General features: G+C 41.2%; 1 protein-coding gene across 1 annotated transcript in view; it reads right to left on the bottom strand.

The window, feature by feature from the left end:
• The window catches only part of LOC123976939 (glutamate receptor ionotropic, kainate 5-like), a 203,242-nt gene extending 195,729 nt beyond the window's left edge, over positions 1 to 7,513 (bottom strand). Inside the window, exon 1 of the mRNA XM_046059354.1 lies at positions 7,366 to 7,513. Within this exon, the coding sequence (XP_045915310.1) occupies positions 7,366 to 7,513 (148 nt within the window). The remainder of the gene's footprint in view (positions 1 to 7,365) is intronic.
• Between the last annotated feature and the right edge of the window lie 17,644 nt (positions 7,514 to 25,157).

Here is a 25,157-nt window from a genome sequence, read left to right as displayed (position 1 = left end):
TCCACGTTGCTTGAAGTCCAGTGTAAAGTTTCCACAGTCAGTGATGGTTTGGGGTGCCATGTCATCTGCTGGTGTTGGTCCACTGTGTTTTCTGAGGTCCAAGGTCAACGCAGCCGTCTACCAGGAAGTTTTAGAGCACTTCATGCTTCCTGCTGCTGACCAACTTTATGGAGATGCAGATTTCATTTTCCAACAGGACTTGGCACCTGCACACAGTGCCAAAGCTACCAGTACCTGGTTTATGGACCATGGTATCCCTGGTCTTCATTGGCCAGCAAACTCGCCTGACCTTAACCCTATGGAAAATCTATGGGGTATTGTGAAGAGGAAGATGCGATACGCCAGACCCAACAATGCAGAAGAGCTGAAGGCCACTATCAGAGCAACCTGGGCTCTCTCACCTGAGCAGTGCCACAGACTGATGGACTCCATGCCACGCCGCATTGCTACAGTAACTCAGGCAAAAGGATTCCCAACTAAGTATTGAGTGCTGTACATGCTCATACTTTTACTGTTCATACTCTTCAGTTGGCCAACATCTCTAAAAATCCTTTTTTTGTATTGGTCTTAATATTCAAATTTTCGAATTTTTTTACTGAATTTGGGATTTTCATTAGTTGTCAGTTTTAATCATCACAATTAAATGAAATAAACATTTGAAATATATCAGTCTGTGTGTAATGAATAATTATAACATCCAGGTTTCACTTTTTGAATGGAATTACTGACATAAATCAACTTTTTGATGATATTCTAATTATATGACCAGCACCTGTATTTGGTATCTTTGGAAACTTTGGAATCTCCACTAGAATTTCAAATTGAGCGAGGCTGGAAAGATTGAGCCTTCAGCAGAGTTAAAGAGCGCAACAAACCAACAAACCTGTTCCTGGAAAATTATTTCTGTGACAGCATGAGCTTTCAGCAGAGCTCCTGAATGTGCCATGCACCTGCAAAAAAGTGCTACAAAAGCGTAAAGTTAAAGTGTAAATCAGGAATGCCTTTTTGTGTCTGTCAGTTGACTAGATTGAAACATCCAATTAGAAGGTTTGGCAAAGCTCAATTGGTGTAGTCAATCTTGGTTTCACATTTTGAGAGACAACTGCTTAACGTTTTAATGATCCCATCCTCCGTAACGAGTAAATAATATTCCTCAGCCTTGAAACGTAAAGCCAGATTGAACAGTAACCGGAAGTGCGTACAGGAGGGCGGTGACTTCACAGCCTACGACCTCAGATCGTTACTGATAACAAATCAAGCCGCGGTGAAAATCTTCCATTTACAGAACGAATTCCTCACGCTGGGGACGCTGCTGATTCATTGATCTTTACATCACATAGATGAGCTGGTCTCAGGTGCAGAGTATGAAGGCCGAAGGCCGTCATGCTCTTGTACTGCATTGATTGGGTGTGAGCCAGCGTTATATATTTACAAGGCTCCAACTCTTGAAGATGAGCACCAGAAAATGAGTAGTAATTCCCCGTATCCACCAGGCTTCCAACAACAGAAACACTCATCAAGGTCTGCTGATGAAACTCAGAGACAGACGAGGTGGAGAGCTGGTAAAGGGGGCCGACATGTCTGTTTTGTAGATGTCACTAAATCCTGGACTTGTTTTAAAATGAAAGCTGGCAGCAAACTCCACTTTACTCTGGGTTTTCTTTTCAGCGGCGGGAGAGAAAGGCTGCAGTAAAAATCAGCTCCAAGACCAGCAGAGATGGACAGTCTGGTTTAACGTCCATTACTGGAGAACAATTTACTGTCAACTGGAAGAAAAAAAAAACAACAACAACACTTGAGCTGTCTGCCATTGCTGCTGTTATATCTTAACAAATCATCTGAGTTTGGCTGCACAGTAGGCTGCTCTTACTTTATATGACATGGAAGCAAAAATGGACAGATCAAGATTTGCTCTCCTCTGCAGCAGATTGATTGATTAAAATCAAAAATCTGATATAATGACTTTGTTTCACACAGGACACAAACCCCGGTCTCATGGTTCAAAGTCCAGGTTCTGGCCCTCCATCCGCCCCAACCATCTCCTTACTCAGTCTTGTGTGTTAAATATCATATACCTGCTACATGGCTTCCCCCACTGCGTTGAACTAAAGGGATCCCCAGTGCCTTACAAACTGACACTGATGGGTCTTGACCACGCGTCCATATGTGACGATGTACTTGAAGGCCAAATAATACATTTGCTCTGTGACAGCATAATATTTACCATCTGCACAGTTTTTTTCATAAAGAAAACCGAAGTGGCTGTTTTGCCTCCCAGTGATCCAGGATCAGCTGTTGTTTCCGCTGAAGCTTCATGGCCCGCGAAACAATATTACTGCTCTTCAGAAATCAAACCTCCTCCTCTCTTGCCATGACCTTGTCGAAGTGAATGCCAGCCTGAATCGATCCCCTTTAAATATTTATGATCATGCAGAGCGACGGCAGCCTGTAGCCTTAAATCCTTAAGGGGGACCCTGTGAATCTGATTTCAGGGCCTGCTTGCACACCATATACTTTCATTATCTCCAGATCGCATGGAGGCGGATGAGGTCAGCTGAGGTCAGGTGAGGGGGCAGAAGGAGAGGGCGGTAAGTTAAAATTAATTCAAATTATTTTGGACACCTATGCAGATCTTGTCCTTGGGCGTACAGTATGTCACCTGTATGAGACACATTACCAGTCAGGAGAGGATGGATAGCTGTAATTTAAATATTGTCAGTCTGCTGTCTCTCCCTTCTTCTGTCTGCCGATCTTCTGCTCTGCAGTAAAGTATGCTTGGTTACCTTTTCCTGATTTTTCTTTGAGGATAATTTTCTTTACTGGGGAAGCGACACACAATTAGTTTTGGGATGACGAGCTACTCTGAACTTTCCATGACCCCTGACAATATCTAATCAATTTAGATGTTTTTTTTCTTTAATTAATTAAAAGGAGATCAAAGAGTCGAGATAGAAGCTTCTGCCGTTCTGCCACAGAATGATTTCAGCAGCGCCTTTTAAATGAAGATGAAATATTCACGGTCTCACACACACACACTTTCACATTGACATTCTTATCATACACTCATAAAATTCACTTGCATGCGTTCACACACTGAAACACACCAGGCTCCCTGCTCCCCAAACATGCAGCCTTATGTTTATTTATGATATGCCAATATGGAGTACTTCAAAGAATTGTCCAGCCCTGAAAAAAAGAAAGAAAGAAGACACCCTCCCCGAGGTGTTCTGCCAGCATCTGTAAATTAAAGCTGTAATTCTCGAGAAGAAACTAGTGGTCAGCGAGCCGAGGCTCCAATCAACTCAGAGTCCTTCAAACCCAAAGTGGTCACAGAGAAAAGACACAAAGCTCATCACCACAGCGATCTCTTTGTTGTTAATGCTGCTCATGATGCAACCATGATGACAGCTGTGTCTGGAGCTTTGACTCTGTGCTCGGGATTCGCCCACAGGGCGAGAAGCTGCACTGTCACCAAGCAAAAAACAGAAAAGGACAGAGTTCGACACACAAACCAGTTTTAGCAGAATTCTTCAAAAACAGAACAAAAAACTCGACTGTGGAGGCAGAAATAATCGGACATAATCTGCTAAACTGATTGTAGGAAGGTGTGATTTAACTGCCATTTTTTACAAGGTGAGTAAAGGACTTCATCCTGTGATGTGTTGCCAAGCTAGGATTGGATGAGGGATTTGTCATTGAGAATTAACCTTAACCTGGCAGAGACCTTCTGCAGAAAGACCATGGAGACCCCATTATTCATTCGGATATTAGACATATTTACACACAGACCTGAGACCTGCGGCAATACAACAGGAACCTACAAGACCTGAAGACAATCTGGACCCAGCCCGACCCTGCTCCTAGGTCAGGTCACGGTTACTTGGAAGTGAGTGGACCTGTGAAGATGTTCACATGGAGGGTGACAGATCTGATGCCCAGCTGACCTGAATGTCATAGATCAGGGGCCTGGGCCATCTAATTTTAACATGCTTGCTACGATATTTTTGCATTTTTCCATCTGCCAAGATAAGTTAATACAATTTGCAAACAAAAGCAATTTCTGCATCTAAATACAACCGGGTGCCTCATCAAATAAGCATGAAGTGACCAAACCTTTTAGTTCAGTTGGTTTTGCTCCATTTTAAACGTTTTACACCAGGCAGAGTTTCAGAAAGCGGGTTTAGTGAAAACTCTGAGTTTGTTAAGCCTGAGATGAGGGAAACTCTAGGTTATCTGTTCAGCTGTCAGGTTGGCACTGAAACATTTAGCACGGGCTACATCACTGCAGTAATCACTGTTTAAATCAAACTAATCTGTATGAAGCTCTAACTGATCAATGAACCATCATTTGTCATGTTGTGATTAGCACTGATGGAACATTCCCATCATGCTGGAGATGATGAGGAGGATGATTGCGGTGCAGCTGAAACACTTGCACCTGAAACTGGGCTAAGTGGAGTTTAAAACTGAGTGTTTGAATATTAGCTGCACTGTAAAAATGTTAACGTAAAATATAGTTCTAAAACTTTACAGTCAGTTAGAACCGAGACACATTTCAACAGCATATCACCAAAATTACTGAGTCAGACTGTGACTTTACTACCTGTGTCTTCTGTTTAATTCCCATTTTCAACTTAAAAATCCAACATACAGAAGAACAGCACTTTATTGATGGCATGCGCTTCCATCAGGTTCAACATACTCAGAGTTGACTGAACTAATTCTGATCAGCTGTTCTGCAAACTAAAACTCCAGTATTAGGTTCCAGCATATACAACTTTTTGAGCAATCTTGCTGGTGGCAAATCCAACTATGTTTTAAACGGATAGCGGCGGGACGGGATTATGGTGGTAATCTTTACTCATTACCGTTGACAGCAACATTGCCCAGCACCATTGCTCTAAAAGTTGCTGTCAATGTATCATCAGCTTCAGAGTTTGTTAAGCCCGCTTTCTGAAACAGGGGCCTTGTGTTCTTCTTCTGTTGTATTTCTGACAGTATTAGCACCCAGGTGTTGTTACATGTGTCAGTCTGATCATAGCTCTGGGAATTTATTAAAATACACCTGCTGTTAGCAGCAAGTTTTCACCAAGTTGACCAGGACTAAAGTAGGATTGACATTTATGATTGTGTCTTTTAAAAGACTTGTCGATCAACACGGGAGTCACAGGATTTTCCAGTCCAATGTTGGTATGGTCGGTGCGTGGTCACTCAGTGTTGTCATTGTTGCCTTTGAAACAGGATGTTGGAGAGTCAGACTCGGTAATCAGTTACTGAGAGATTTCTTTGATAGGATGGGTAGAAAGGGGGGATTTTTTAAATAATTAAAGTGCCTTTATTGGTTGGCGTTTTACACCAACTAAAGTATGCAGTATGAGATCACCAATGCAGATGCACTTCTTTCAGCAGGTCTGTTCTATCTGCTGGAGCTTTAACCCCGAACGTCTGACAGTGCTGTGAGTGGAGACATTTATAGCACAAGCTGCCCGGTAGGAATCCAGACGCCACATCAGTTCCCTATCAGCACCTCGCCTCAGCTACGCTTTCCACATGATCACAACACGTCCTCACCACAGCCTCCAAAAACCCCAAGAGCAGCCGCTGCTGCAAACGACAAACTAAAACTATTTGTGTATCCATGTACCTTGCTGCTTTCTTGTCTGTGCATAGGGAACTTTATTACCCCCGGTGTCTCTGTAGACACCAGAACAAACAGTCACCACGTGACTCACCCTGCAGCCGACTGCATTAGCATTATGGCCTCAGCACATGCCGCTATCAGCACGAATCAGTTCCCCCCGACTGAGAGAAGCTGCAGAAAATAAGCTCAGGTAAGCACTTCAGAGCAACAGCAGACAGGCTTCTCTTTATTCATCATGACAGACTCAAATAATTTACATTTATATGTTTTTACGATGGCAGCACAGTGGTTCTCCTCACTACAAGAAGTTTCTTGGTTTGAACCAGGTTGGCTGGGTCTGGGGTGTAGGTTTTGTTTTATCATTAATGGGGACACATATTACGTGGGTGTACGTTTCTCCTGTAGATTAACTTCCTCATGTAATATCATCCCTGCTGAGTCAGCACACATGCAAGCATAATTTAGTCTTCCCTCCTCTTTTGTGTCTTTTGTTTGGGGAAGTAACCTCTTTAAAATGTGCATGTGGCTCCTTTTCATGTCAATGATAATTCATTTTAATTCAGTTAGAAGCTCCTGGAGTTTACTAGCTCCTGTGTTTCAGAAGGTTTTCTGCTCCAACTCCCCCACTTTCAAAATCTATCCCACATCTCTCTGTTCTGACATTTCAAGTCGTAATATTATGTGAATAAAGTTGTAATTTAATCTACCTGCCCTACACTCTGCTGTGCATTAGTCTACGTTATTGCTCTGCTGATATGGTGGTATCCCCCCCATATATGGGATGTGGTGAACGGGAGATTCACATCATGGATGTGCAGCCGACAAATCTGCAGCAACTGCATGATGCTATCATGCAATATGGACCAAAGTCTCTGAGGAATCTTTCCAACACTAGCAAGGTGTACCAAATAAAGTGGCCAGTAAGTGTATATTTAAATATCAAAAAGGGGACTGACTGTTGCTGCAGTTAAGTAGCTCAAAATCTGTAAACAAACCCTGAAATCAGACAATAGTGAGCGCTATTAGTTCTACATTTGTATTTGCACACAGTCTGTGTTTACATTTTGTTTCATTTGAGAACAAATAAAGAAACAAAGAGCTGAGAACACTGCTGCTCTCAAATATCACGTATCTCAGCAGTATCGTAAAACAAGACTAATAAACAGCCAGTTACGTTGAATGTATTTACAGTCTATAATTACTTCTTTATATACACAAGTTTTCATTATTAGTGGTGGAGTCTCTGAGCTGGAGTCATATCAGCCTCACTGTTCACTGCTCACACCCCTACAGCTGTATCACAGTTCCTGCTAATGCCAATTCTAAGTAAACGTTTTCTACTGCTGGCTTTAATTGTGAAGCAGCTAAAGGAAACACAATGTATCTGTCACAAAGATCAGCACTGAGCACAATCATTCATCAAATGTGCATCTACAAAGCAGGACAGCAGCCACACCAAGCTGTTAAAAGAAGATAGACTCATCAGCAAGCTTACCAATTCCTTTTATGATGGCTGTTCATGACAAGATGAAAAAGGCAGATTAGACAGACTTCTTTTTTTATATTATTAAAACAAGGTGCATTTGTTTGGCTGGAGTGTAAACAGATAAACCAGCTGCTGTTGTGTTGGATTTCTGACAAAGTAAGTGTCAAGTGTTGTAGGATAGGACCCAAATTCAGACTTCAGTAATTTCCTGAAACCAAAACAAGGTGATCCAACTTACACTGATGGTGAAGCGAGCAGGCAACAAACAAAACAGGAGACCAGCCCAAAACCCAAGCAAAAACATATCCACAGAGAGAGGCAGGCAGGAATAAAGTCCTAAATCCGACAGAAAAATAATATTCAAACTGAAACAACAGGCAAGACATGTACACTACATGATGTCCATACAATCCTTCAAAACTAGGGAGGAAACGCAGACTATATGTACACCAACACATATACACACAAGCAGGCAGGGTGATTAACACAGGTGAGACAGATTAGCCAATCAACAAGGAGGACACAGACAGGAGATAAAAGGGCAGACAACTTCAAAATAAAGCAGGAAATTCAAAACAAAACCCCCACACCGTGACAGTAGCTGACTGAAATCTAAAGGAGATTAACTTTTACCTGCAAAGATAAGTTTTTTTTTTTTTAACCTGTGATTTAATTAAAGTAGCGCACTGCCAATTAAAATGTGCCTGTTCGCAATGAGCTGATTGCTTGGACTCCGGTATGTCTGCTTGCATTTTTCTTGACAACAGTTAAACAACTTCACACTCAACACTGCACGTCCTTGGGTCCTGAGCAAACCGCCAAGCTTGAAGTCAGCCGGATGAACGGACAAACATACATACAGACTAGTTTGATTTTTCTTTGAGGACGACTTCTTCAAGAAAGATCCAACAGATTTTGATCTCATCATCACAGAGCTTTTACTGGCTTTATTGAGTAACTGTTGGCTATTTGATTGTAGAAATCAGTCAGCGTGTCTGAATGTGCTTGATAAAAACATTTCACAGAAAGCTGATTATCACCGTATGTTATCTTGAGTTTGATCTTCATTCTAGGTTTTCACTACAGATGATTGCACTGCAGATTAACTACAAACATTCTTCAATCAACGGTGCAATCAAATCTGCGTGTAGGCGTTTAAATAAACAGTACAGTGCTTTTTAACTTAGATGTCAGAAACCTATTTGTTCGTCATCCAAACCCACACTGTTGGTCCAAGTTTAGTCATTTTTGTCTGCATTTAGTCTTACAAAAATTTGGTGAATAAAAAAATTGTCAGTGCACTAATATGTTCCAGTTCAGCAACCAATATTATTCTTTTTCATTTTTCGAGAAATGACTTGAAACAAGTTGACTTCCTTTAGTGCATACTATATATATATATATATATATATATACTATATTTATTTCGCCTGTTTTTAGAAAGTGAATATAGACAGAAATGATTTGATTATGTGGAGACATTTTTGTAGTCCACAGAACTCATTTGAAATTCTAGTGGAGATCCCAAAGTTTCCAGAGATATCAAATCTGTCAGGACAAAATTTTCAAAAATGTTTCAGTAGGATATTTTTACATTTGATGGAAAACTGCAGCCTTAAAAAGGTCTTGGCTTTTATTCAGTATAAACATCATAATAGCTTCAATGAAGGGCTGGAAGATGTATTTAGATGATTTGAGAATCATTAACATTTCTGACTTATATGTGGTTTGTTGCAGATAAATCACCCTTCAGGTTTTTGGGTTTTTTATAAATTCTGAACTGAACTGGAAGTCCATGTTGAATCATGTTACACTCAGAATACAATATATGAAATATTTATAGTCATTTCAGTTGTCTGACCTCATTCTGTCAACAATCCAAAAAGTTTAGACTCAGCCGAGAAACACACTTCCAAAACCCCCAAAACCTCAAAAAGTACATCATTGCATCATCCAGAGGAGGGACGATCTCCCCAGCCAAGCCTGTCTGACATTTTCAAACACATATCTTATGTTAAAGAGGAACATTATAATTCTTATAATCAGTTTATACAACTTAAAATCCATCTGAAAAACTTCAGAATCGCACAGACGAAAGTCAGAAATCCCTCTAGTACTTCTTACATTTACACACAATCCACAGGCGCAATGGACACAAGGTCTTAAAATGCAAATAATCAAGCGCTCCATCCTCAAAAAAAATCCACCACGAGGAGATTACATGTCAGTCACCGGCTGCAGCTGAAAATAGTGGTTTGGAGAGGATTCGTTTACTTATCCAACTCGTGAGGAAAATTTTAAATTTCTTTCCCACTTCCTCCATGATCAAACTGAAGCCAAACCTTAACTGAACTTTAACCAGCTGTGGTCAGTTTGTGAAGGAGGAACTTCATGTTCCACAACCTGTAATGTGCAGTTCAGAGAGAGTGAGCTCATTTCAGGAAAAAATCGTAATCAAGTTGAAAAATATGGAGGACCAAACCTGACGGATTAATGAATAAATACATTTTAATCAATGACATTTCAAAAATGTATTACAATTTTATTTATTTATGACTTTTGACTAAATTTCATCCACAGGGGAAGACTGAGGGGTGTGTGTGTGTGTGTGTGTGTGTGTGTGTGTGTGTGTGTGTGTATGTATGTGTGTGTGTATATATGTATATATATGTATATATATATATATATATATATATATATATATATATATATAAAAACAAGTTAAAGTTGAAACAAAAAGGTAAACTTTAAAGTTGCTCACTATCCCCTGAACTATGATTCAGTGAGACCTAACAACGCTTACATTTTATCTGTGCTTTGAGCTGGGCATGTTCTGTGTCACATGTTTAGTTGCTTGTCATTGGTTGTAGGTCTATTCAATTGCGTCCAGAGGCATTTTGGTCTACTCTTGTTGATAACACCCCTTGGAATTCCAAAATTAAGGATTCAAAACGGGAGAATTTATAGAAAATTAAATGAAATTATAAAAACCACCTATAACAAACAGCTGGATCCCTGATCCTTTTTTGGGGCAAGGTTGGAGGGAATGGAGAAATGTGGATGAGAGGAATGGTGGGACACACAAACCACTCTCCAATTATAGTAGTAGGAATAGGATGGAAATAATTTCTACTTTTGAGTCCATGTCACTCCATGTCCATGTCTGTCACAACTATTTAAATTAGTATTATGGGATTTTTAGAATCATTTTATAAACGAAAAACAGAATAATAGGATAATAACTAAAAATTTAAATAAACATTCTGCAGACATAAATAAATAGATACATTTATAAAATTCACAAAGTAACTGTGATCTGTACAAATATATATAAATTACAGTAATACATTCACTGGGGAACATTCACAACACACTCGTTTGAGGACCACCAGGTGCACATTTTAGACAGAGAAGATGGATGGTTTGAAAGAGGTGTCAAGGAAGCATCTACACCAGGGTGGAGAAGCCGTCATTGAACAGGGGAGGGGGTCTACGCCACCACTTATCCCCCACTTACAATGCTGTCCTTTCATCACTTCCCAGGAAACTCAACAAACGTAACCTGTTGGCCTCAGGTGAAGATACCAACGATGGTCGTTCAGTCTTGGCCACAGGTAGTCTTAACGACTGTAACGACTGTCGTCACAGCAACAAGGAACACTAACGAACCAGCGGTATCGATGACCCGGGCCAACGACCCCACTGAGGTTAAATAGCTGAGTTTCCCTGCCAGTCAGTCAGAACTGAAGAAGACCTTTGGATGAGGGACGAAACGTCTTCCAGTATCTTCAACGACTGGATGACTGAGAATCTTCATAGACAGAAGGGACAAATGTGCATTATCCAAGAAAGTAACTTAAGCTAAAAAAAACTGCTGATTACTACATTATATTACATTATATTTTTATATTTTGTATTGTCACCTTACACCTGAATTTTGTGTTTCAACCATAAATTGGTCTGGAAAATCTCCAGAATGCAGGAAATTAAGTGTTTAATGCTCAAAATCTTCAGGGGGAGGCCCTCGCGTGATAATCGTGTAATAAACGTTTTTTGCATCACAACGTAATAACTTAATTACTTTTTGATGAATTGACTGATAGTTGTTAATCACAGAACATTTGTTGACACACTCCAAGCAAAATCAATAAAATCAAGGGTAGCTGCCCTTAGTAGAAGATACTCTCATCCAAGAGGCTTCTTCAGTCCTGACTGACTCTCTGTGGGGTCGTTAACAAGGTGATAGATGCCGCTTGGTTCGTTAGTGCTCCTGTGTGTTGTGACGACTGTCGTTGTGGTCACTGGGGTCACCTGAGGCCAAGTCTGAACAACCACCTCTCAACAGAGGAGGAGGTCTGCGACACCACTCATCCCCCACTTACAACGCCGTCCTTTCATCACTTCCTAGGAAACGGAGCAAACAATCACATTTGGCCTCATGTGGCAACGGCCATCCAGACTTGGCCTCGGGTGACTCCAAAGACCATAACAACTGTCGTCACAACACACAGGAGCACGAACCAAGCTGTGTCGTTAAATAGATGGGATCCCCTGCCAGTCAGTCAGAACTTAAGAAGCAATTGCCCTTCATTTTAACCTCCCTTGGATAACTATGACCTGGATGACTGAGAACCTTCACACACGCTCCGCAGGTTTGCTTCCTCACCACAGAAAATTAAACAAATTACAAACGAGCAGAGGGTGACTCATGTCAACAAACACAACTCCTTGAAAATGTCAGTTTAATTATTGAGGACAAAACAACGACAGTTCCTGATTAAAAAGTTCAACTTGATAAAAACGACACACTGGATTTCTGAAACGCTGACCTTTAAGAGAAACATTTTACGTCCAACATCCGACGATAAACATCAAACTCAACAACTGTGGACCTAATGAGGTGATTCAGCTCCGTCGTCTCACACACACACACACACACCTGCTGAAGTGACTGAAGAGCACCTCAACTCAATGAGCTCTTAGTCACTTGTGATTGTGTGCATGTGTGAGTGGAGGGGGCTCAGAGGTAAGATGCTGACAGATAATCAATGTTGTGCGATTGGCTTGTGACCCGGCGGTTGCTGGCAACGCAGGTTCGTTGTCTTGATGACCTGGCTGGAAACGGTTTGAGGCTGAAGATCCTTTTATTCGCTGCTTTGTGGGTGTACAGGTGTGTGTGTGTGTGTGTGTTAAACAGTAAGCGGTGTGGTCTTACAGCCATCAGTGTGACATCTAAAATGAAGGCTCGAGACGACGTGTTGAGTCACTCTAAGCTTACTGTTACACAAATTGTAGGTCAGACTCCCCTCTGTCCATGTCAGCTTGTATTTCTGTATTACTGAGGTCCAAAACGTCTCTGTGAGGATAAACAGAATAGTCATCTCAACCAATACAGAACAAAAATGTGACGATTGTGAGACATGAAAACAGGCTGTTAAATGACAAGTCACACAGTCAAATGCAAACAATCTCAATCTTAAAAAGTAATCTGTTTTTCACTCCCAAGATGTCACACATGGACACATGGTCAAGACCCCTTGGCATCAGTTTTTAATGTATTGGGAAGCCCTTAAGTGCCATTTTTGAATGGTAAAAGCAGGGGAAAGATATAATAACAGAATATTCCAATTAAGGAGATAGTTGTGGTGGATTGTGGGCCATAAACTGGACTTTTGCACAGGAGACCAATGATGTTTTCCTTAACCTAACCAAATTACGACTCTTTATTTGGAAAGTCAGCAAATTTATTGTTGCTAACCAGCCCTGTCGCTAAAGGGGTACCCAGGGTGTTAAAAAGCAACACCAAGGGATCTTGACCAAGTGTCCATATGTGATGAGTTGGGAATGAGAATGGTTTGGTTTTGGTCTTAAATCATTTAATAACCACATGTTTTAAAGAGGTCATATTATGCTTTTAGAATTTTCCCCTCTAGTTTATTGAGTTATATATCTTTTTACGCATGTAATAAGTGAAAAAGCCCAAAGTCCCCCCCAAAGGCAGTTCCCATCTCCCACAGAAAACTCTCTGCTCTGAACAGCCTGAAAGCAGCTTGTCTGGGATTTCGAATTGAGACACAACATGTGTTTACTAGCTTCTCAGAACCCGCCCTACTCTGCTTCTGATTGGCTAGTAGTCCTTAACTTGGAACTGTGCATGTGCAACTCACAACAAAGATCTTGTAGAGGCAAGATGTATTACTCCATAGCTAAAACTGGGTGAAAAGAGCAGCTGCAGCAATGTGCAGTATGACAAAAAATCTGGTTTTCTGAAAATGAAACCATGTAAACCTGTACTGGTACAAACACCTAAATAAAGTGATAAACCTGAAAATGAGCAGAATATGACCTCTTTAATGAAACTAGATCTGTAAAAAAATCAATTTCATGATTCATCCAATAACTATTGAGAAATCAGTCAGGACCAAAGTGGTGGATACACAGACTAACATGTCCGACCTAAAATGATTTTAGCTTGATCATGATGCATTTGTAGCTTTCTGAAATAAGTTTTACTAGAGTGACATCTCTCAACTGATCTAAAAGAAAATGAAATTGAAAACCTCTGTATGAGGTTTTCACCCTGGAATAACGCTGTGTTTTTGTTACTGGGCTGTAAAAAAGCCTCTGCTGCTTTGTCGTTATCCCTGGCTGCAGCTCTTCAGGGAGCCTCTGAGTTGGACAAGCTGATTAAGTTGCGTTTTTCTTGACCAATGGAGTGCAGCGGCAGACAATTAGGACGCGGACGTGCTGCTCTCTGTGGTTGTTATTTCTCAGGCCACAAAATGACCTCCGGGAAAGACTTGTGGATGGAGGAGGAGGGGGGGGAGTGAAAATAGCCTGCCCAGCATGCTGCTCATCACGGTGCGTTTGATCTATTGCCTGCCACCTCCCTTCTCCCCTCCCCTCCTCCCCTCCTCGCTCAGTCATACTCTGGCTGTTTGAGCGCCACCAACCATCCATATATTATCCACCAACATCCACTGGATGTGATATAGGGAGGTAAAAATAACTCCCCCCGCTGCTTCCTCCTCTCAAGCTTTCCATCTGTCCATCCACACGTCTCCTCCTCTCGGTCTTCCTGCCACCTGCTCTGGAGCAGATCAGCAGGTAGATCAGCACACCTGCACCTCTGAGGGTTAGAGGTTCCTGCTGCAGGAAAATGAACACGGAAATGAAAGTGTTCGACATGACGAGTAGTGTGACAACTGACGGGATTAACTTGAAATGCACTTGAAGACAGAGATGATTTTCAGGGAATTTGAAGATTTTATCAGCCTTCAGTTGAGTTTTCATTCATGTTTTTTTTTTTACAAAGTTAAAACTTTAGCTAATAATTATTTTCATTATCAATTAAGCTGTTGACATTTTTCTTTTAATTAAGCAATTATTTTTGCCTAGAAAATGTCCTATAATAGTAAACAATACCCCCATTTCCCAGTGCCCAGGGGGACATCTTCAAATTATTTTTGTCCAACCAATAGTGAAAAACCCAGAGATATTCCATTTCCAATTATATATAACAGAGAGAAGCAGAAAATCCTCACATTTTATAAGCTGGAACCAGAACATGTTTGGCATTTTAACTTGAAAAAGGGACTCTGTGATCAGGTCTATTTACAAAATAGTTGCAGATTAATACTCTGTCGATCACCTAATGAAATAATTAACCAATCGTTTTAGCTCTAGGTTTTTTTAAATTGTCTCCATTTTCTTGACGGCACAGAGACCACACACAATGTTGGTATTGTCCTGAGCTTTGCTTATTCCTTTAGTATTTTGGTGAAAACGGGATTTTGTCTAACTTGTTAACAGGTATCTTAAAGTATGAAAATTTGACTGACTTCATTTGCAAGAGGGTCATACTGAGGAAGTGACTTTCAATGTGGCGCTTTCAAGGATGCCATCTTTCTAATAGGTGGCTTTGTCAAATGTCTGCCCTGCTAAAGTGAACTATACAGTAGTGGGAAAAAGTGTTTGCCTCCTTCTTGATTTTTTGTTTGTTTGTGAAACTGAAATGTTTCAGATCATCAAACAAATGCAGGCCAAAGTGAACCAAATCCGACGTTTTTGCCCATATGTGGCTCAGATCTGATCTTTTTACAACAGTGTGAACAGGCCAAGTCACATGGAATCTGATCTTTTTCCAGTTCCACATATGTGGTCCAAATTCGATACAGATCAGATCTTTTTGAATGCGACCTCAGTCTCGACACTCAGGTCGGAATTGATGCGACTTTGACGTCACTCTAGAGCAGCTGTTCTGCTGTAGATATAAGCTGCAGTGAACGAAAAAGCTCCTCAAAAAGCCATTATTAAACATGAGTTACGTACATGCTACTTGTCCGAGGGGACACAGTAGAGCGAGCGAGAGAGAGGGAGTCAGTTGTGGGGCAGATGCATTTTACAGCGTGAGAAACCGTGATGAAAAGGACAGAAAGTTGTGAACACTTGTCATAATTTGGGAGAAATGTGACCCGGGAGAGGACAAGGAGGTTAGCAAGTAGGAGATAACCTCCTTGTTTACTTCTGTACGACAGCGTAAATAGGGCCTACCTGACAAAGTGAAGTAGACCAAAAGATACTCAAAAGCTAGACATCGTGCTGCGATCCAAAGAAATTCAGAAACAAATGAGAACAGAGTAACTGAGATTTATCAGTCTGAAAAAGGTTATAAAGCCATCTCTCAAGCTTTGGGACTCCAGAAAACCACAGTGAGCCATTATCCACAAATGGCGAAAAGATAGAACAGTGGTGAACCTTCCCAGGAGTGGCCGGCTGACCAAAATTATCCCAAGAGCTCAGCGACGACTCATCCAAGAGGTCACAAAAACCCCATAACAACATCCAATGAACTGCAGGCTTCACTTGCCTCAGTTAAGGTCAGTGATCATAACTCCACCATAAGAAAGAGACTGGGCAAAAATGTCCTGCATGGCAGAGTTCCAAGACAGAAACCACTGCTAAGCAAAAAGAACATAAAAGGCTCGTCTCAGTTTTGCCAGAAAACATCTTCATTATCCCCAAGACTTTTGGGAAAAGTTGAGACAAAAGTTGAACTTTTTGGAAGGTGTGCGTCCCATTACATCTGGCGTAAAAGTAACAGCATTTCAGAAAAAGCACTTCATACCAAAAGTAAAATATGGTGGTGGTAGTGGATGGTCTGGGGCTGGAAGTCTTGTTGTGGTAAATGGAACCATAAATTCTGATGTCTACCAAAAACTCCTGAGGGAGAATGTCCGGCCATCTGTTCGGGACCTCAAGCTGAAGTGCGCTTGGGTTCTGCAGCAGGACAATGATCCAAAACACACCAAAAGTCCACCTCTGATTGGCTTGAGAATAACAAAATGAAGACTTTGGAGTGGCCTAGTCAAAGTCCTGACCTGAATCCGATTGAGATGTTGGGGCATGACCTTAAAAAAAGCGGTTAAGACTCGAAACCTTCCAATGTGGCTGAATTACAACAATTCTGCAAAGTGGGCCAGAATTCCTCCACAGCGCTGTAAAAGACTCACACAAACGCTTGATTGCAGTTATTAGGTTTAGGGGGCAATCACTTTTTCAAATAGGGCCATGTAGGTTTGGATTTTTTTCCCTTAATAATAAAAACCTTCATTTAAAAACTGCAATTTCTGAAACATTTCAGTGTGACAAACATGCAAAAAAAAAAAAAAAAGACATAAGGGAAGGGTAAACACTTTTTCACACCACTGTAAGTGTTTGTGAAGTGAAAAGATCTACGAGCAAAAACAGCTCACCTGTGAAGAGGGTACAAGGTCACAGAGCAGAACCACCAGCTGCTGAAGCATTCAAAACACTGCCTGGGCAACGTCAGCACATTCCTCAGTTCCACTGAAGGGAAAGCTTAATGCTGCAGCAACCAATGATATTTTAATCGTTGTTTCAACAGTTTGTGTTTGTCCCTTTCCTGTTTCAGCGCAGCTTCCTGTGCACAGCTTAGATAATGAACTGAAATGCTGACTGTGAGCCAGACCTGATCACCCATCATCAGTGTTGGACCTCACTAATGCTCTAATGTCTGAATGAGTAACTCCCTGCAGGCCAATTTAGCATCTGCCCGGAAAGACTGAGACCAGAATGGTGGAGGCTGTTACACCACATATGAGGGTAATATTCAGATGTCCACATACTTTTGACCATGCTGTGTATATTATTAGAGGAGGTCTATGCTCCAAAAGGCACTTTTGTAGTATAGCTTCTGGTGTCTGCATGGTTGTGAACATCCTCCTTTGATCCATAAGGCTGAAGAAGACAGAAAAGAAACTCTGCGTTCTGAAAGTGTTCAGTGAGGTCAAGCTGGCCTTTACCCCCAAAATCACCCCTCTCTTGTCACGGATAAAGGAAGTAAGTATAAAGTCAAGTGTGAGGAAAGCAGGAGAACAGCTGCCAACATATTTCAGCCTTCATCACAGCTTCACAGCCCCACAACTGCACTCTCTTCACATCCAACACACATCTGCACTTGAAAAAGGATCCAAATATTCAACATAACTCCTCGAGGGCGCTCCTGATGTAATGCGTGAAGGAGGCTTTACTCATTTATTGTCCCGTGGCCTGATTTAGCATCTCCTGAAAGTAGCAGTAGAGGATGGCCGTGTGTATTTTTAACATTTACACTTTATCCACTTCTGGCTTTGACTCATCTTCTAAAGCAAGCAGTTTTAGTCCGAATAACGTTCTACTCTCATTTTTCTTCATCGGGACAGATAAATAAGAAGCATCTCAAATCTGATTCAAACTTCTGGTCTCCAATCAGTTTCAGGGCCACTTTGCATCCAGAAAAAAAAAAAATAATAATAATAATATATATATATATATATTCTACATACAAGCTGACAGACTCATTTGTGAATAACATGTCAGCCAGTATGTGCCTGTGCGGTTACCATGGCAACCAGCTGAGTAATGACAGCAAGTGTGTATAATGTCTAAACACGTAAATCCAGGCTGGTCTCTTGTGAATTAAAAAAGCAGATAGTCGTCAATTTACAATCTGGACAGTTTCCAACCTCAATCTGCTTCCATTTTACCAAACAAGTCTGACTTGAAATACAGATTCACTCCGATAAGATAAAAATGTGAAAGCAACATTTGAGTTAATCACACATCCTTATTTTCACAGAATATGGGTATGCGTTATGGTTGGAGTTGCAATGATGATTAATAGTATGAGTTAGAAGAGGAAGAGGAGACCAGCACAGAAGTCAAACCTCTGCTGCATTCAGCCACATAGACCACAGTGAAATAGCAGAGCTGCTGTTGATTGACACTGTTAACAAACTCTTCACGTTTACAGAAACATTTCATTAAAGGTATGAGTGGGATTTCCTAAAAAGCTAAACAACGTAAGGACTGTATTGTATCTGTTATTTTTGTGCTAATATTACTGCTTTTGTGTATTATCCAAATATTTGATTACTGTGTACTCTGAATCCATTAAATTGATTCATACAAAAGTCTCTCAGTCATCACTTGTGACTGTGTGTGTCTGTATCTGCAGAGACTCGCTGTCTGTATTTTCTTATTTTATTCTTGTTTATATAGTGTTCGGGATGTTTCTCGGCGTCAACCTTTGGGTATGAGGTCGGGACTCCATAAAAACGAGGCGAGCAGCAGGTTATGCCGCTGCCTGGCTCTTCTGCTCTCCGTGTCATTCAATGCTGAAACGCTCAAACGAAGTGTGGAGACTGTGGCTGTGTAAAGAGATGCAGGTCTGTGTGTCTGAGCTAAACACACTCAGAGCAGAGGCCAGCGGACAGGATGAAGGGGGCTTCTGCTGCATTCACACAAAATCCGGCAATGTGGCTCCTTCCCACAGGGTTGTGCGGAGGTGTGGTCAGAAAATAACTTCTCATTTCTCTGATTCACTGCTTTGTTCTCGCCAACACCGCTGACTCTCTTCATTCTCTCTCTAGCTCACACTGCTGCTCTCTCTCTCTCGTGAGTTAAACCAGGGAGGACTGCCAAACAGCAGGCGACAAATCCAGCTCATTCTACCTTAGATGCTTGTGTCAAAAATATGGTTCAGTTGAGTTTTAAATGTCCTGCAATACCTCCTTCATTGTCAGCCATCCTGGTCCTAGTTATCCAGTCATTCAGAACTGAAGAAGCCTTTCGTATCCCCAACCAGTTCAGATGTCCTTGATTTCAACCTTCCTTAGACCTCCTTAATTGTTTTTTTCCTCCATAATTAATCATTATCCTTCAGCAAATGTTGAGTCTTTAACATCCCTGTGCTGACATTCAGCTAGGACTCTCTCAGAGAAGAGATTTAGATCTCAACACCCCGATATAGTTAGATTGACGTCAAATAAAAATTTGAGAAAACATTATTTAAAGCTTTTCCTGTGAACAAACAAAGGTTATGTGGACATAACATTCCTCATCAAACCAGACTTAAAGTCTAAAATGTGTAAATTATATAAATGATATCAAATACGACTGTTTTGAAAGAAAAAGCAATTTTTTTGTTTGCATCCATGTGTTTAGGTAACTACTTCTTCTTCTTCCCTCTCTTTGCTGCTCATTGCATTACTGCCACCTGTCAATCAGAGGGATAGTGTCAAACCATTGACTCATGCACAAGACAATCAAAAACCACCCACTCAGAAACCAAACATCTACGCTGAGGCATCGTCAATGTGAAATGACAGTTTTCCAGGTGTTATTTACACCTTCGTCATCCAAATGTGACCACCAAGTCAGGCGTCCCTAATCGAACCAATCAGATGGACTCACAACACAATGTGTACATGTATGTAACTACTGTGTTCCATCACCATTGTCAAAGCATACTGTTGTGAGACAGAGGTTCAAAGACTGCACATCTGGCTTTAGCCCTGACAGCCTGTGATGTCACACAAATGTAAAGCCACGAAGAGAAGCATGACTGTGATGAAAGAGACACAATATACCGAATATACTTAAATTTGGCTGTTGCATGTCACCATTGTTTTAATAGCATTTATAGTCCAATCTATTTAAATATAAGTAATATAAACACTTTTGAAACAATGGTTATATGTAATCTAGACATTAAGCCACATCCCCACTATTGTGTTTTCGTTTCAAAAAAGAGACCTTTCACTACGTTTGCTCCTCCTGTCCAGACAAAAACGGAGAAGTTTCAAAAGGCTGCTGTCCCCGTTTTTCGTTTTGAAACTTACTGGCAAAAACGGAGGACTTCAGAAACGATGACACGACGCTAACGTTTGGCTCTCTGATTGGGTCTCATAAGTCATGCAAAGCAGCAACACGATGCTGCTGACAAGAGTTTCTGATGATGACGCAAATAACACTTTTCTGCCGCTGCTTTTAACTCTCGTGTTGCGTTCAGTAACAGTCCCAGCTCGTGCAGTTCTTTGTCTGCATTACTTTATTCTTTCTCCAAATCTTCCGTAACTACGGAATAGACCATCTGCTTCATGTTTACACCTGCACGCGCATGCCCAGTGCACCTGAACGGACACTAGACGCGTTCCTCCTCCTCCTCCTCCTCCTCCTCCTCCTCCTCCTGCAGCGGCGGCCGCTGTGTCTGTGTGCCGCCCGCTGGCATCCTCCTTCTGCGTCAAAGTGCAGGTTATACGGTCTTGTTTGTAAGCTCCTAATCTTGTCTTGTTGTTATTTCATTATCAGGTTTTAGTTGTCCCCTAACCATCTCCAGTGGAGCTCCGTTTGCCGCCTGATTATAATAAATTTATGTTAAAACTTGAACCTGTGTCACCTGCTTGACTTTCCACCTTGGTAATTCAAACTAGCCGTCAGTCCCGCATCCCCCACCGGGACGTAACAAGGCATTTTAAAACAGACTGATATCATCTCTGAAACGCAGCTAAAACGCTGGTGTGGACGGAGTAGTGTGGATGGGGCCCTGATTAAGTAATTAACCTTACTTATGGGTTACGCGTGATGTTTAAAGTTAATACATTTCATAGTATTGATTATGACATGATGGTATGTTTGTTTTATAACCTGCTGCCACTAAATAAACTAAGCTAAATAAATTTCTCCACTCAAAGTGGAGGAGAGACTTTTCAGTTTGGCCAGAATTTTAAAGATACGCTGTGAGTGCATTTATTTTTATTTTTTATTATGATTTTTGAGGCTCTAACAGGACAAGATGGAAGAAATCCAAACAAAGCTGCAAACTAGCTGCATCCAGATGTTGTTGGTATAAAGAAACAAAGACACACAGGAGGCTTTAGGTTGAAAACGGCACTTTCTCGGTTAAAAGACATCCTGATTGAAAACTGGGATTTCCTGCAGTGTGAAGATACTGTGGCAAAATTCTACACCATCATCCAGGAGGGAGCGTGCGACTTCAGACTGTTCGTCACTGCAGCACCGCTGGCAGCTAACAGAAAGATGAACACAACTCTGAGGTCTCCACAGGAAAACTAGCACGGTCCACGTTCACTCTGACTACTATTTTTACCAACTGGCTGTCTGGATGTCTTGAAGGGCCTCGTCAAAATAATATTAAACTGCTGTCCCTCTTCAGCCTAACGGCCGTGTCTTTGGGTGAAGATTAGCAATCGGGGGAGTCATTCAGCATCGCGGGGGACACCACTATTGATTTCTCAGTGCCTTCACAGCCGCTTACTTCAGCGAGATGAACACCTTCGCCAAGGCCACTGGTGACGAGTAAGAGGGGGGAGCAGGGGACAGTACGGCTGGAGCCTTGGGAAATCAGACCATAATTAAAAGTCCAAAGACCCCCCCCCCCCCGAGCAGATGGCAAGCAGGAAAAGAGAAGGATGGAGAGAGGGGGGAAAAAGAAGGAAAATGAAATAGTGTAGGGGAAGGAGTAAAAATGGAAAGGGAGACTGATGACAGGGAGAAAATAGTGAAAAGGGAGAGAAAATTTAGATTGAAAAGCTAGACAGGAAAAGAGTAACAAAGAATGATGAACAAAAATGAAAGAGAGGAAGCGGACATAAGCAGCTGGATGTTATTGACTAATGTAGCTGTTTATCCAGTTTATGGATATTTTGAAAGCTAATTCCAGATGTTGGTAATTTCATACATACTACTACGTTTGTTGTCCAGCGTTACATGAAGCTGCATGATAATATTTGAAAATCCATGGATTTTTGTGAGGTTATTTTCATCTTGATTAAGAATTTCAAGTTGAAAGAGACAAGAAGGAGGGATGATGTCATATAACGACATCTAGGCCTTTCGCCCACGAAGTCACCTTTTTAATACAGGGCTTTAAAGCAATATACACTCGCTATCACTCTTTCATCATCACTTTTCAAATTGCAGATACGTCATTTCAGAGTACAACTCATAAAGTTCAGTCCAGACGTCTCTGCAGTCTGACAGGAAGAATAAATGTTGAGGGGAAGCACTGGACGGATCAAAGCACGTCTTCCTCTGCTCAGCGATACGCCCACTTCCTCCTCTTCTAGCGGAGCAGCGACCCGCCCGACATCGTGACTCTAATCTCCTCCACATGTCTGACTCCTCCACAGTATGTCAGCTCTAATTGGCCATTACAGCAGCCTGGTGTCAGCGCCTTAACCATAGTTTGGGCTGAACTTTTAGCCTAGCTGATTAGCCGACATTAGCCTTGTCACTGAAATCGGCAGGTTGACCCCTTTGACTTCGTAAAGGGTCCTTGTGTGTCATCGCCGTAACGTGGGAAGAATTGATGGAGCGCAGACCTTTGTGCACTTTGTTCTCTGATGTAATGACAGTGCCGACTCAGAGAAAGTGAGATGGAGGCAGGGAACGTGAATAAGGGCGTGTCGATATCAGGCAGCACACGGCGGATAATTCAGTTCACCTTCATATTACCTGGTGAAGGCTGATGTGACACGCTCAATGTTTCTGCTCGGAGGAGTAGCAGATTCAGGCTGTTCATGTGAAATATATCCTGATCTGGATCTAAATGTGTGTAACTGAGAGCAGGCATGGGCCAGCAAACTGAAAATTAGTCAGTTTGATAATAACAATAATAAACCAATCATAGCGGAGCGTACCCCTTTTGCGTCATTTACTGACGTTTAGGGCTCCGCGGTGAAGTTAGCAACACTTAGCAACAACAAATAATAACAAACAAAACAATAAATATGCAACGTCCGGTTTGACTTTCAAAATAAAACGCTGGCATTTCCAAACAGCCATTTTGAAACGGCGCGTTATTAAAGTTGTGAAACGTTGTAGTTTGGTTGGGTTTAGGCAACAAAACTACTTGGTTAAGGTCAGGAAAAGATCATGGTTTGGTTTAAAATAACTACTTACGTCAATTAACACATAAGTTAACTAACGTCGCTTACGTCAATTTACGTAACTTGCCTTAATAGAAATATTTAATGTTGACTTTTTGTTTCACACCTACACGAATCCCAGTCTCCTGGTTTAAAGTCCGGGTTCTGGCCCTCCATCCACCCCAACCACCTCCTTACTTAGTCTTTTCTGTTAAATATCATAAACCTGTACTGTCAAAAAGTGACGCTACAGGGCTTCCCCCAATACGTTGAACTGTGACGGTAAAGGGATCCCCAGTGCGTCACAAACTGATGACTATGGCTCCATATGACCATGCGTCCATATGTGATGACTTGGGAGTGAGAACCGGTTGTAATAGTACATTTTTAAATTTAATCAAGCTGCTTCAGTGGCCAGAGGACACTTTATGGAGGCGTGAAGTTACAGTAACACATTAATAATGATAGATTAATACATTCAGCACATCTTTTGTATAGTCTTTTTCAGACAGTTGCATTTCTATGTGTTTAGTGCAAATATAAAACTGTGAAGCTTTAAGCAAAAATAGCTGTATAACACTGTTCTGATCATGCACAATCTAATCAAATACTTGAATTTTTTAATGATTTAAATATTTTTTAAATTTCATCATACATAAAAATGGGAATCGATAACAATTATTATAGCATTATTCTATATACTAGTACATTTTTGATCTATTTTCTGTTAAGCACCAATATATACCCTGTAAATCCCTGTATGTGAAAATGTACCTGGCAATAAATCTGAGAAATGATGCGATCAAATAGTTGATTTGGTCAAAATGGCCAAGAATCCCAAAGGTTTATAATCATACTTCCATGCAGCACTAGGTTGGAGTCAAGGTAAATTCAGGGTTTGAGTTTGTTGAGCTGAGCTGGTTGATCCACCCGTGTGGTGAACGTTATCAAGAAAATAATTAATTTCCTTAAAAACAACCCATTTCATTCATAAAAAAAAAACTGGATTTTATCCATCTCAAAAGTTGTTAAATCTTTTAAAAAGTTGTTTAAACTGACATGAGGAGGCTTCACCTTTAATTGAATCGCTGCTTGCTCTGATTTGCAGATGCACCCAAACTGTCGTCTGCTGGCTGCTTATTTTCATGTCAATAACACCGAGAGGGCTGAACACAAGCAACAACCCGTCCCTGAATACACTCTATTAACTTCGAGCAGAGCTGTGACTCAAAGCGCCTGATTTGCAATTTAGCAGAAGCTGAGGGCCAACAGCAGCTCCAGTCATTAACAGCAGCATGAACACACTGCAAATACACACCACAGGCTTCTCTGGCAGCCTAGCAACAGTGTACCTGATTGGACTAATTACACACTATTATGCTGCTGTGTTAAGTCCACCAGTCCTGAATTAATGTAGAACTGAACAGCTTTCTTTCACTTACCTAAAGACTTTTAGCAGGTTGAAATATATTAAGAAACACATTCAGGGAAGGTTCGACAGCTTCTGCTACATCCAGCTGAATCACTGCTTAGTTATGATTTAGATATTCTGTCAGCTCAACATCAAAGATGTGTTTCCGAGTGGAAAATGTCTTCAACCTTACGAATACAGGGTAAACAAAACCAGGAGACTTCCTGACGCCATGTTTGAGTATCTATACTGAACCTTCTTCGACAGGCAGCAAATAATTCATCAGTGACCAAATGCTAATGCTGCTCAACAGAACAACGATGTGTTTTTAGTTGGTTATGTCAAATTTATCAGCATTTCTTTCAGTTATCTGCCTTTCAGATGAAG

Source organism: Micropterus dolomieu, linkage group LG09 (genome assembly GCF_021292245.1).
Source record: "Micropterus dolomieu isolate WLL.071019.BEF.003 ecotype Adirondacks linkage group LG09, ASM2129224v1, whole genome shotgun sequence".
NCBI classification, from domain to species: Eukaryota; Metazoa; Chordata; class Actinopteri; order Centrarchiformes; family Centrarchidae; genus Micropterus; species Micropterus dolomieu.
Note: the sequence above shows the minus strand (reverse complement) of the source record. Positions and strands in the feature narration are given on the sequence as shown.